We start from the raw sequence: 12,935 nt of genomic DNA on the forward strand, positions 1-12,935 counted from the left end.
GCTGTTCCTTATTTTGCAGCTCCTACTCAGTTGGAGGAAGATGAAAAGTACATCGGCAGCATACAGCAGACCAGCTAAGAGATGAAATTATCCTTTTTTTAAAAAGGAGGCCGATTATCATTTATGCTATTTATGTGAATGAAGTCCCATTAAGATAAATTCTTCATATAGAGTAGCATTTGATCTTAAAATTGGCTTTGCTATATATCCTTAAATAGTACCCATCTATATTGACAGGTCAATTTAAAATAAATTGCAAAAATTCTAATAATTTCTCAATTCTTCATGGAAGTTTAAAGCCTAGACATTAAAAAAATTACATTTGTTGGAATGCAACTCTATGTACTGCATACCAATGCAAAACATAGGAACAGGAGCAGGCCATTCAGCCCATCAAGCCTGCTCCACCATTCAATTAGATCATGGCGGATCATCTACCTCAATGCTACTTTCCCATTCTTTATTTTCCAGTTCAACATTCTTCATCATCTCATCACATCTGTTCATAATCAAATGGTCACAGGAGTTCAATTTTCCTTCAATGCACAATAAATTTGGATTCTTTTTTGATTAACACATGTGTGTGTGTGTGTGTATAGAACTGGACTGGAATAAAACTGAGAAACCACTCCTTTTACAAAATTACTGTGTCTGAGTTTATTCCTTCACCTGCCATGTTCTCGCTTCTTGACTTCTGAGCGGAGATTTCCAAATGAATAGTATTACCTCCAGGACTAAGCTCCTCCTGTTGGTTATATATGTAATTACATTACATAGTCTTAAACATTGCAACAGCCTTTTTTTTTAAAAACTATTTTTCATCTATTTCTCTCTTGCCCATGGCCAGATACCTGCAGAATTCATTCTTTTAAATGAAGCATTTAAAATAAATCACAAATGGTCAAATAGAAGTTTTGCAACTTTTGTAAAAACTATAAATACAGAAAAAAATCAACTAGATAAAATTAAACACGTCACTTTTTTTCAAAGTAATAAAAGAATATGCTTTGGCTTGACCGTTTTTCTTACTGCTTTAACTTGTCATTCTAATTCCTCATATACTGTACAGACGTATCACATTAAGTACAAATGAAAACATGACACAGACTAACAATTCGCCTTATGCTCATCCAGTAGAATTGCAAACAGATTAGGCAACATATCCATTATTTGGCAAATTCAGCAGTTATATCTGTGCTCTTGAGTGTGATGGAATCTATCCAGTAAGTGTAGAGTTTATTAGGCAGATTCCTCCTGAAGAAATTACCTTAAACAAATTCCATTAAATTATAATAGCCGTTAATCATACATCCTTAGAATGAACAATGAGATGTTTTTAGTTCATTTCTATGAATGTTTTGAGTATTTTGTTCAGTTTTTCTCAAATGCAGTAAAATGTTGCCTGATGCTCTGTATAATCACCTGAACTGCTAATTTACTGGTTCAAAGTGTATCAATCCATCTAGAATTGGTCCAAACGATAATAGCAGTTGAGAAGGTCCAGCGAGACTATGTAGATATTAATCAAATATTTCAACAGTATGATGTTAGAGAGAACACATTAAACCAGAAACGGTGGAGACAACAAATTCCAGCTTACAGATATGTTTGGCAGTATTTGTCAAGTATACACAAAAGACCAAGGACATCATCACAAAGAATAAAAGTGCTTTTCCAAAATGCTCCTTATGGAATGCAAATACTGTACAGGTAAAATGCCGTGGACTTCTACGAATTGTATTGATGATGTCAAACATCTGTCTCTATTCTTTTCTGATTTACACAACAGTCCGTTCCTTCCATCTGTTCATAGTCCCCACTAATCTCACTGGTATCCATACTACAGTCAGATTCATTGTCCGATTGGTCCATTCTTTCAAGCTTTGGTTCTTCATGGGACATCCTGATCCCATTTGGAGTTAGGTGTGTGTGTGTGTGCCTTTCACAGCCTAAAATTCCTGTATCACCTAATGAACGTCGCACAGCTTCTTTGGCCTGTCTGATGCAGTTCAGCCACTGCTGCTTGTTGAAGGCATCATTTGCCTGAAGTGAGTGGGACTGCCCTTCAGAAGGATCTACAAAGCTGACTCTGAAGAAGTTTTTTGCTAAGATAGAAAGAAAAGTGACATTTAAAAATAATATTCAATAAAAGCAAACATCTACATTCCTAGAGGTTCCACTCCTTTTGCATCCAGAGAAATATGGAACAAACCAATTTCATTGCTTATTTGGGGATGGGGAGTGTGGAGTGTGGAGGGTGGGGGGGTGTGGTGGTGGTGAGGGTCCCTTTGGATTATGACCAAATTTTCAGGTCTACCAGGAAAGTTAGCTATTCCAGTCATTCTTCTGGTGTCTAGTTCCAATTGTTTGAAGGTCTTTTTAAAAACATTATCCTCATTGAGACTTGCTTTTTATTTCTTTGAATGCATTTTTACAGTGTAAGTACAAGTTACTCTTGGGTGTAACTTGACATTGTCAAAATCTATGTAAACATTGAACACATTTTCGGGTTTAACCTAGGGGTTGCACACAAGGAAGAAACCCCAGGTTTACATTAGCATTGTCACTTTCAATTTATTAAAAATATCATTAACCAGGCAATTTCACTTTGGAATAAGTAGCATTACAATACCATTTCTGAGAAATTAATATGTATTTTGCAAAGCATTCAGGTCAAAAACATTCAGGCCTCCTATTAAAATGGCAAGTTTAATTGAGAAGATAAAATGGTTTCATCCTCTCCTGCTCCATCTTATTTCGTTCTAAACAATTCTCTCCTCTCTCCTGACGAGCTGACTCATTACTGGGGTCAAGTTTCACAACACAGTCATCTTCCGTGTCTAAGTGGCTATTTTTCTGGTGTCAGCTTTGACCACAAAGCAAATATTCAAATGCAATTTGCTTCTAAATTATGGCCTGTGTTGCGTGATAGTAATGATGGCATCACCAATCCTCTGAAACTGACAATAACTTCTGGAGTCCACACATGTGTAATTAAACATGGAGATCCAGGATTTGCTGTCAAGTGATTCTACTCTTCTCCCTAGGGTGCACTGTTGCGGGCGCCATGGAATGTGATCAATTGGAAATCTATAAACTGGCGAGAACTTCCACTCTTATGTTCTTAGTTTTGTTGTAAATACTCGGAGAAAAGTTACACCTTGCTGAATGACCTAACCTCATAATTGCTGCTAAAAAGCTTTGCTGGCCCTGAAGGAATAATTTTATATTTGTTGAATGTCAAATTTCTCCATTATAAGATATTTCACATTTTTTATAAAGTTTGCTTATGATATTTTATCTTCCATCTTCAACCCAATCATTTATCTTATTCTCTGTAAAATTTAAAATTAAAAGTGAAGAGATTCAGGAGTTTTTTTTTGAACTTTCTGGTTTGCTGTCTTTGAGAATACTTCAGTGTGATTGGCTGCTTATCCTGCTTGCTGTCATCACTGTTGCTGGATGCCTAGAGATCCGCTTGACTTTGTGCCAGAAACAAACAAACACACTGGTAATGATGATTACCGTACATCAGAGATAGCTAGACCTTAGAACCTTAGAAAGGTTACAGTGCAAAAAGAGGCTATTCAGCCCATCGTGTTTGTGCCGGCCAAAAGAAGAGGGAAAAAAGGGAACCAGCTGCTCATTTTTAATCGCACTTTCCAGCACCTGGTCCGTAGCCTTGCAGGTTACAGCACTTTAAGGTGCAGATCCAAGTACCTTTTAAATGAGTTGAGCGTTTCAGCCTCAACCATCAACTTAGGCAATGAATTCCAGACACCCAGCACCCTCTGGGTGAAAAGGTTTTTCCTCATGTCCCCTCTAATCCTTCCACCAATCATCTTAAATTTATGTCCCCTGGTAATTGACCCTCCAGCTAGGGGAAACAGGTCTTTACTGTCTACCCTATTTAGGCCCCTCATAATTTTGTACACCTCAATTAGGTCATCCCTCAGCCTCCTCTGTTCAAAGGAAAACAACCGTAGCCTATCCAATCTTTCTTCATAGCTTTCTTCATGCCATAGCAATGTTCAGGCCCTGGCAACATTCTTGTAAATCTCCTCTGCACTCTCTCCAGAGCAATTATGTCCTTCCTGTAATGTGGTGACCAGAACTATACACAAAATTCCAGCTGTTGCGTAACCAGCGTTTTATACAGTTTCATCATTACATCCTGCTTTTGTATTCAATACCTCATCAGATAAAGGAAAGCATTCCATATGCTTTCTTGACAACCTTATCCACCTGTCCTGCCACCTTTAGGGATGTGTGGACATGCACTCCAAGGTGTCTCACCTCCTCAACCCCTCTCAATAACTTCCCGTTTATTGAGTATTCCTTTGCTTTGTTTGCCCTTCCCAAGTGCATTACCTCACACTTTTCTGGATTGAATTTCATTTGTCACTTCTCCACCCACTCAACCAAACCATTGATACCATTCTGGAGTCCGCAGCTATTCCCTTCACTATCAACTACACGGCCAATTTTTGTGTAATTTGCAAATTTCCTAATCATGCTTCCCACATTTAAGCCCAAATCATTAATATATACAACAAACAGCAAGGGCACCATTACTGAGCCCCGTGCAATGCCACTGGAAACCGCTTTCCATCTGCAAAAACATCCATCAACCATTACCCTTTGTTTCCTGTCGCTGAGCCAATTCTGGATCCAACTCGCCACCTTCCCCTGTATCCCATGGGATCTCACTTTTCTGACCATGTGGGATCTTATCAAATGCCTTATTAAAATCCATGTTGATAACATCCACTGCACTACCCTCATCTTTAAAGTCTGTGGTGACGCCCTCAGTTCACTGCTTTTTGCAAAATTCAGCCTTATATTTCCTAATTTGCCTGACACCATTTACTTTAGCGACATTTTCAGTGGAAAACAAAAGTGTTCAGTATGAATGCTACAATGTCTCTCTGATATATAAATTATGCATAGAAACACACAAATAAATCCACACTGAGGGCACAAGGTAACAGAATAGCTTTGTACTTACTTCTCTCATTATTGCTGAAGGCGCCTCTAATGGATCCACCTAATCGTACCTCCCCATCCTGCAGGTCATCCAACACTAGGTCCCCGACAGGGATGGGCTGCCTATACAGCTGGTAGCACAGCTGCTCACTGCATGTCACCACTCTGGTAATTACAAGCACCTCTTGAAACAGGAAAACATGGAGCTTCTGTAAAATGAAGTAAAAATCAGTCCACTTTATGTAATAATAGTTGCAGTATTAAGGAATAAATAAATTAAAAGTAATGAAGAATCATTAATAATTACATGAATATGATTTTGTCATCACATAGGCCTTTTACAAGGTTCTGATGACAAATAGAATTATAGCTGCTTAACTATTATAAATCCGATATAAACCATGTATATATGGTTTACAAATATATTATAATAGATAGATCTATAGTATCATAGTATAATAAATTATAACATTGTACATTGACAATGATCTGCCTGTTTTTCAAATGAAATTAACTTTGCCAATGGGGAAGAGGTCTTGTTGAGATCTTTAGAAGTCCTCTCTTAGCGATGTATTGATTAATGCAAATCATGCTTTCTGATTATTGCAGCAGGAAACACAGTCTAATACCAGCTGGTTATTTACCTTGATAGGAGGCATCAACTCTGCACTACAAAATATTAATACTTTACTGATATTTAATCAAAAACATACATATTTTAGACAAACACTGAAGAGAAAACTGTATTCATCCTTCTAACTACACATTAACCTCAATCCTCTAAAGGTCAGCCTGTAGATGACTGATCTGTGAGATGTGAGAAAGGAAGAAGCATCAAACAGGGGGGCTTGACCTAAAGCTGCAACATTAAAGTGAGACAGCTTGAAAGAGCGACTGGTTCTAAACCTTTTATCTCTTACTTAACTTAGACAACAGATTGCATCATCAATCTACTCCACCGCTACCACCTTCCCGATACAATGCCACCTTCACAGCCCTAACTACTGCATCTGTTCCAAAACTACTGGAGTTTCTCACTTATCCTTGTCAACATCATTTTTTTTTCCAATTGTTTTTTGCAGTGTGATATATTTTATTGAAGACAGTGAGTGATGAAAGCTAATGTAAAAATTGGGATTCTCTGATGTTATACCACATAATTAATCCAATTGTAAACAGATCGTGTATAAATTACTAAGCAAATGGTTTGGCATTCCAAATAATGTTGTCCAAACTTCGAGTAATTAAACTGCCCTCTTCAGAACTTTTTAATTTAGTTTCGACTGAGAAAAAAATTAAGTTTTCCTAAGGCAACCTTTCGGCAAGACAGTATTTTGTTCAACAGGGTGTAAGATAATTTAAAATCTTACTATTCATAAATAATCTAGTGATAACTCAGAGGAATCTTCCAAATAAAGCACAAGAGTGGGAGTGATTGAATTAGGAAATCATAGATCACTTACCGCTCCTCTATTGTTCTTCAAGTCTCCATGACAGCAGAGCACTTTAGAATTTTCGATCAGAGGGTCCTTTTGACTCTCCTCAAGGAAAACAAGCCTTTCCTTATAATACTGGCATTCTGACTCCCCTGTCTTTTTGTTGATTTCAGCTACAATCCCTTGAACAATGTTAATCTGGAGTACGAAAGCAAAATAAGAATGGACAATGATTTACACAAACTCATATCTCTATAGATTCCATCACCAACTAGATTAAGAAATCAATGGAGCAGTCATATTCCAGTGCAGTAGATGAGAAAGTTGTAGCAAGTCAATAGAGCCAATGCATGAATGTAATGCCAGTCAAAGCTGAAATCAGAAACCTAGGGCAGGATCTTTAGGTTGCCGAGCAGGGGGTGGGGCCCGTTCACCGACTCGTAAAATGACGCGGGATGACGTCGGGTGGAACTCCGGACGTCACCCCACGTCATTTCAATCTTCAGGTCGGCGGGGGCCTATTGAGGCCATTGACAAAGTCATTAACCTCATTAATGAACCTGCCCGTCCAACCTTAAGGTTGGCGAGCAGGCCAGGAGCCCTGGCGGGCTTCAGAAAAAGCATGAAACCTCATCCACGGCCGGGATGTGGTTTCATGAGGGTTTTTAAAAATTTAATAAATGTATGATTTGAAGTGACGGACAAGTCCCAACTCATGTGACAGTGTCACATGAGAGGAGATGTCAGGGAAATTTTGCTTTTGCACCTTTACCATTTTGAAATTTGGCGCCGATCTCCCCAAGGCAGCACTTAGCCTCAGGGAGATGAGTGTGCTCTTTTGCGCGCATGTGCGAAAGAGCGCACTCTCGGCTGAGGGAATCCCCCCCTGCCTGCACAGGGAGCGCATAGCGATTCCTGGCAGGCGTCATACTGGGCGGACCTTAATTGGCCCGCCCACATAAAATGGCGGCGCACCCCCGATTGGGGGCACCAATCGGAGGTGCGCCTGCCCACATCTGCTCCTGCACTCCCTCCACCTTGATGGGGGAAAAATTCTTCCCCTAATGTCTCCTGGACTGGGAATTCCAATAATCAGATCACAATGACATTGGATCCCTTTGCTCAAAAATTTTGCATGAACTTATACATTTCTCTGGGCTTAACAACACGTGTGATTGTAAAATAAAAACTGCCCAAGCTCTCTATTTTTCCTTCCCACCATTCAGCTGCAAAATGCGAGGCACCAAAACTACAATAAAGGTCTTAATTAATGCAAATACATCATTGGGCATACAGACATCCTACACAGCTATTTTGAGCTGTCTGAACTATAGGAATGGATACACATGGGATACATCATTGTGGTTTGTTTTTGTCCACTTGCCAGCCAATCAGCACTCTCTTCCCATGTGGTATAAATTGTTGTTCCCTTTACATTTGGTATTCTTGCAAATTGCCCTGATGAGTGCAAGATGAAAAGCTTTGACAAAAAAGAAGCATCTTTTCCAGCAATACTCATGATTTGTTTCTCCTGACAGTCAGATCACCGGGTACAGACAACAACTGGATCAGGCCAATCACTGCACTTGTTCAACCAGCAGCTCAATGGAAGACTTTGCTGTGTGCTTCCAGAATCTGCTGGTCCATGCTTCCCCTTGAATTCAGGCATTACTGTCCTTAGCCTTGCACCAAGAGAGGCATTAAAATTCAAATCTGAGGGTAACTAGTGTTTTGCACATACAATATTTGAACCAGAGACATGCTGAAAAAGATTTTCTTGGTTACACAAAAAGGCAAAATTGTAGTAAATAATATAACACTTTAATTAAGGACAAAAGTGCTCGACAGTTCTGGGTTTGAGAAAATATTAAAATCCTCTTTGCGAAACTTGAGAAATAAAGCATAATTTTAACATGGAAGTACCAAAAAAATTTACATTAGATGAGTAATAGTGATTAGTTTGTAGTCAGCCAGTGAAACCTCATACCAGTTGCCAAATGGCAATGGAGGAGAGTGTATCTCGTTTCCTGATGGAATCTTATCCACTAGCAACTTGTCAAATTTCAAAGCTGGATTAATGAAGGTTTAATGAAAAGCCTGATCTGGTTTATATCTCATAGCTGCTGTCCAATATTTTGAATGCACTCTGGTAGCTCTGGCAGTATCCAGTAAGTGGTTGGTAACTGAATAATCTTTAATTCGATTGAGATTTCATCAAACAACAATGGAAGGGGAACAAGTCACTATTTTCAGGTTATTTTTTCAACTAAATCTATATAAGGAAATGTAAAGGCATTTTATTTCAAATTTGAAAGCTAACGATTCAACGGTTTTTGAAAAGCATTATGAGCGAAAGACCAATAATTTAAATTTACTTCAAATGCATTGCGATTATCATTAAGTAAATCATCAGTGAATGTCATTTGGAAAGATTGTTTTTTTTAAGGCTTCAAAACACATTCCTTAGTTATCAAGAATCAGTGGGCTGATTAATTAATTTAAAGAAGGCTTTGCATTAACATGTAAATTAGAAGAAACAAGCAGGTAGATTCAATGCCAATTTCCTTCTTCTCACTTCATGACAAATCTTTCATCCTTGAAAGACTGGGCTTTGTACAGCTGCAGTGGTGTATAAATCAGAATAAGGATGTGAAGAGGAACTAATTAATAAATTGTAGCATGGGAGCACTCACAATTACAGAACATAGATGAATTGATTTCCCGATAGTGAAAAATAGACCCAAGGACTCAATATTGTTTTTTAACCAGTTTCTTTAAATGGAGATAAAAACAAAAAACTACTGCGGATGCTGGAAATCCAAAACAAAAACAGGATTATCTGGAAAAACTCAGCAGGTCTGGCAACATCAGCGGAGAAGAAAAGAGCTGACGTTTCGAGTCCTCATGACCCTTCAACAGAACTGAGTAATATTAGGAGAGGGGTGAAATACAAGCTGGTTTAAGGTGGGGGGGTGGGGGGAGGGAAGTTGGGGGGGGGGTGGTTGTAGAGACAAGCAAGCAGTGATAGGAGCAGTAATCAAAAGATGTCACAGACAAAGGAACAAAGAGGTGTTGAAGGTGGTGATATTATCTAAACGAATGTGCTAATTAAGAATGGATGGCAGGACACTCAAGGTACAGCTCTAGTGGGGGTGGGGTGGAAAGACTGACAGGGCATTAAAGGTATAGATTTAGAAATAATGGAAATAGGTGGGAAAAGAAAAATCTATATATCAACACCTCTTTGTTCCTTTGTCTGCGACATCTTTTGATTATCTGCTCCTATCACTGCTTGCTTGTCCCTACAACCACCCTCCCCCCCACCAAACTTCTCTCCCCCCAACCCCCCCACCTTAAACCAGCTTATATTTCACCCCTCTCCTAATATTACTCAGTTCTGTTGAAGGGTCATGAGGACTCAAAACGTCAACTCTTTTCTTCTCCGCCGATGCTGCCAGACCTGTTGAGTTTTTCCAGGTAATTGTGTTTTTCTTTAAATGGAGGTGGCTGAAACCCTGTTTCCCTATTGCAAGAGGAGTTGAAATATTTTATAAGTTTTGGTCTGCTTTGTGCCATGCCCGGCTGTCCCCCGGGAACAGATGTCACTTCTAAGTATTCATAATTCCACCCAAAATACAAAACAATTGCCAAGTCCTGCAGTGAAGTAATTTGAAAAAGAAATGAATGAACCAAGTGGTCTGTCAGTCTCATCTGCTTGCACTGCAGAATAGTGCACTTGAAAGGTTGCACAGGAGTTTACTGATGGTTTATCTGTGTCCAGCAATTTTATAGGGACCTGCATCACCACGAGGAAGGAACAAGTTATCATGGGAGATGGAGGCGTGGATCCACGAAGCCATGCTCTCGAGAGGCGTGCCAAAGTGATGGCCGGTTTCAGACCAATGTTTGCACCAATTGCTACACAAATAAGCAGTTCAGTGTCTCATCTCCCTTTGGGAGGAAACTGTGGACGGAACAATTTAAAAAAAGGAAAAATCTTAGCAGTTGGTGCCAGTAATTTCAAGGAAATTATAGGCCATAATGTCACATCTAAAGCCAAAGAGTCAGCTGTTGAAGGTGGGGTTGGAGATGTTTTCTGTTTGATAAACCCAGGCTCAATGCCTCTGCCAATATTAATACCCAAAAAAACCTGTTTTTCCTCCTGGAAACCTCTGCTTACAGCAGGGTTACTCTTGACATTATAGGAACATGAGAAAAACATGCCTCCCTACCCAAGGTAAAGTGGGCGTGCATCATGGTACTTGCCTGGAGATACCATTCTCTATTAGGTTTTGTGCTCTGCACAGAATCCTACTGAAACCAGATAATTGAACACAAATGGGAGTGGCATCCCTGGGATTTAAACTCCAGACATTGTGGTTGAAACTCAAGCTCAACCATCGAGCTGGAAGCAACTTTGCAGTGCAAAGCTTTTGTTCTGTAGTTCAACCATTCTGGAGTCACTTCTGTGCAAATGGAAAGGGTCACAATGTTAAAATTAATTCTCTTTTGCTACTTACGGCTTCTTCTAAGTGCTGCTTATCCGGGTGGTCATTTGGAGTGTGTCTGAGGATTTCTTTTAAGAGCAAAGGGTATTTCACCAGTCGACTACGTGGAATATCCAGGAAATTCCAGAGATCCAGCTTGCGACTAAAAGGAGACTCTAAACAACGTTGTAGAAAGTCATGGACTCGATGATCTTGTTTCTTGTGATCCAAAAGGGCTTTGGCTGCCACCTGGTTGCTGCAGTAACTATCATAGGAGTTTAAGCAAGGGAGCTAAGGGGAAAAAATAAATATGATTAAAAATACAAGATCAAATCTCTGCTGTACTATATGGCAATGTCACTGAATCATTGCAAAATAAAGAAAAATGCTGGGAATCTAAAAAAACAAACTGTAAATGTTGGAAATACACAGTAGCTCACAGTTAGCAAAGAGAAGAGACAGGTTATAACAATTCCTGAAAGCACCCTCCATTAATTCTCTCCTTTCTCTCACAGACGCTAACTGACTTGCTGTGGATTTCCAGCATTTTGCAATTTTAATCAGTTACTGTTATAATGTAGGACGGTTCCATAAGTGTGCAAAATTTCACAAAAGATCTCCATAATTTTTCACTGGCAAAAGTCTGTTTCAATCAATATGACAAGTGTTTCTGTGGGTAGTTCCAATGACTGTCAAGTTCAATGCTCTCCAAAAAACCCATGAGGGCACTTTGAGAATCTAAAAAGACTATTGGACTAGCCTCTGAACTAACAGGCTTTAGTGTGGAACCATTTGCATGGAGGTGTAATGTAAGAAACAAAGCAGCAAAGTTGCATTCAGCAAACTTCAACAAACAGGAAGTTGATAATGACCAGGTCATTTGTTTTTTTGTGTTTTTGATTGAGGGGTAAATGTTGCCCAGAAAGTAAAAAACAGTTCAAGACCAGTACAAGATTGAATTGGCATGAACTGGTTTGGAACTGCTCTCAATTGGATTTTACTGGAAGCAACTGATAAAGTGGTAATTCTACTGGACTTATCAGGAATCCAGTAGGGACTCCTGGTTGCTGAGTAGGCACCAGTACTCTTCAGCTGGAACCATGCTCTGATGTGTCTCTTACTGTGGGGTTGATGTTTTTGGGGTTCATGTTCTGATGTCCCTCTCTCTCCCCATTGCAGCAACCACCAACCACCCCCACCAGCTCTCCTCCCGATTGCAACAACTCCCCACAAACTCTCTCATGACTGCAGCAACTCCCTCCCCCACAACGATCCCAGGGAGTGTAACAACTAACCCCCCAACTCTCCCCCGCCCACTGCAGCAATCCCCTCCCTACTCACTGCAGCAAGGTTCCCCTTGATTGCTCCCCCAAATTGCTGCAATTTCTCCACGATCGCCACCCCCTGCCAACCCAGATTGCAGTCAGAGATTCGGGGGGGGAGGGTGGAGGAGAAAGAGGGGCAGGAAAGAACCAATTAGTTGTGATATATATTTCAAGATATTTTAAACTGGACACTAGCTCAACAGTAGTTATGGAAATGTTAGAGTGGCACTGACTAACTTATCTATAGCCAGGGTACCAGGGATAACTTCCCCTGCTCTTCTTGGAATCTTCTACATCTACCCAAGCAGGCAGATGATGCCTCGGTTTAATGCCTCATCTGAAAGACGGCACCTCTGACAGTGCAGCACTTACTCAGTGTTGCACTGGAGTGTCAGCCGAGACTGTGTGTTCAAACCCCAGAGTAGGACCTTGTGATTCAGAATCAGATATGCTACCAACTTGAGTCATGGCTGACACTAATTGAAAATAGAGACGTGTCAGGCTGATCTCTCCAACAAGCCACCATAACCATCCTTATTTCAATAGCAGAGTCAGTCACCTTTTTGATCTGAAAATCATTAATTCAGTTTGAAAGATTTAGAGCTGGGTTTCAGCTCAGTTTGGCTAACACAGAATCACTCAGAACCACTGTAGTTTATTCGTGTGTCCAGGAAGTCTGTAGTTGCTTTCAGGAATTTCAA

General features: G+C 39.9%; 1 protein-coding gene across 5 annotated transcripts in view; it reads right to left on the reverse strand.

The window, feature by feature from the left end:
- Nucleotides 1–632: 632 nt before the first annotated feature.
- arhgef3 (Rho guanine nucleotide exchange factor (GEF) 3) overlaps nucleotides 633–12,935 on the reverse strand; it is a 398,054-nt gene continuing 385,751 nt past the window's right edge. For all 5 annotated transcript variants that reach the window (XM_078543531.1, XM_078543530.1, XM_078543529.1 and 2 more), the window contains 4 exons: nucleotides 10,943–11,200; nucleotides 6,450–6,620; nucleotides 5,009–5,195; nucleotides 633–2,105 (listed from right to left, as the gene is read on the reverse strand). In XM_078543531.1, the coding sequence (XP_078399657.1) occupies nucleotides 1,750–2,105; nucleotides 5,009–5,195; nucleotides 6,450–6,620; nucleotides 10,943–11,200 (972 nt within the window). In that variant the 3' untranslated portion in view covers nucleotides 633–1,749. The remainder of the gene's footprint in view (nucleotides 2,106–5,008; nucleotides 5,196–6,449; nucleotides 6,621–10,942; nucleotides 11,201–12,935) is intronic.

The sequence above is a fragment of the Cetorhinus maximus genome, chromosome 6 (assembly GCF_964194155.1).
Source record: "Cetorhinus maximus chromosome 6, sCetMax3.hap1.1, whole genome shotgun sequence".
In the NCBI taxonomy this organism is placed as follows: Eukaryota; Metazoa; Chordata; class Chondrichthyes; order Lamniformes; family Cetorhinidae; genus Cetorhinus; species Cetorhinus maximus.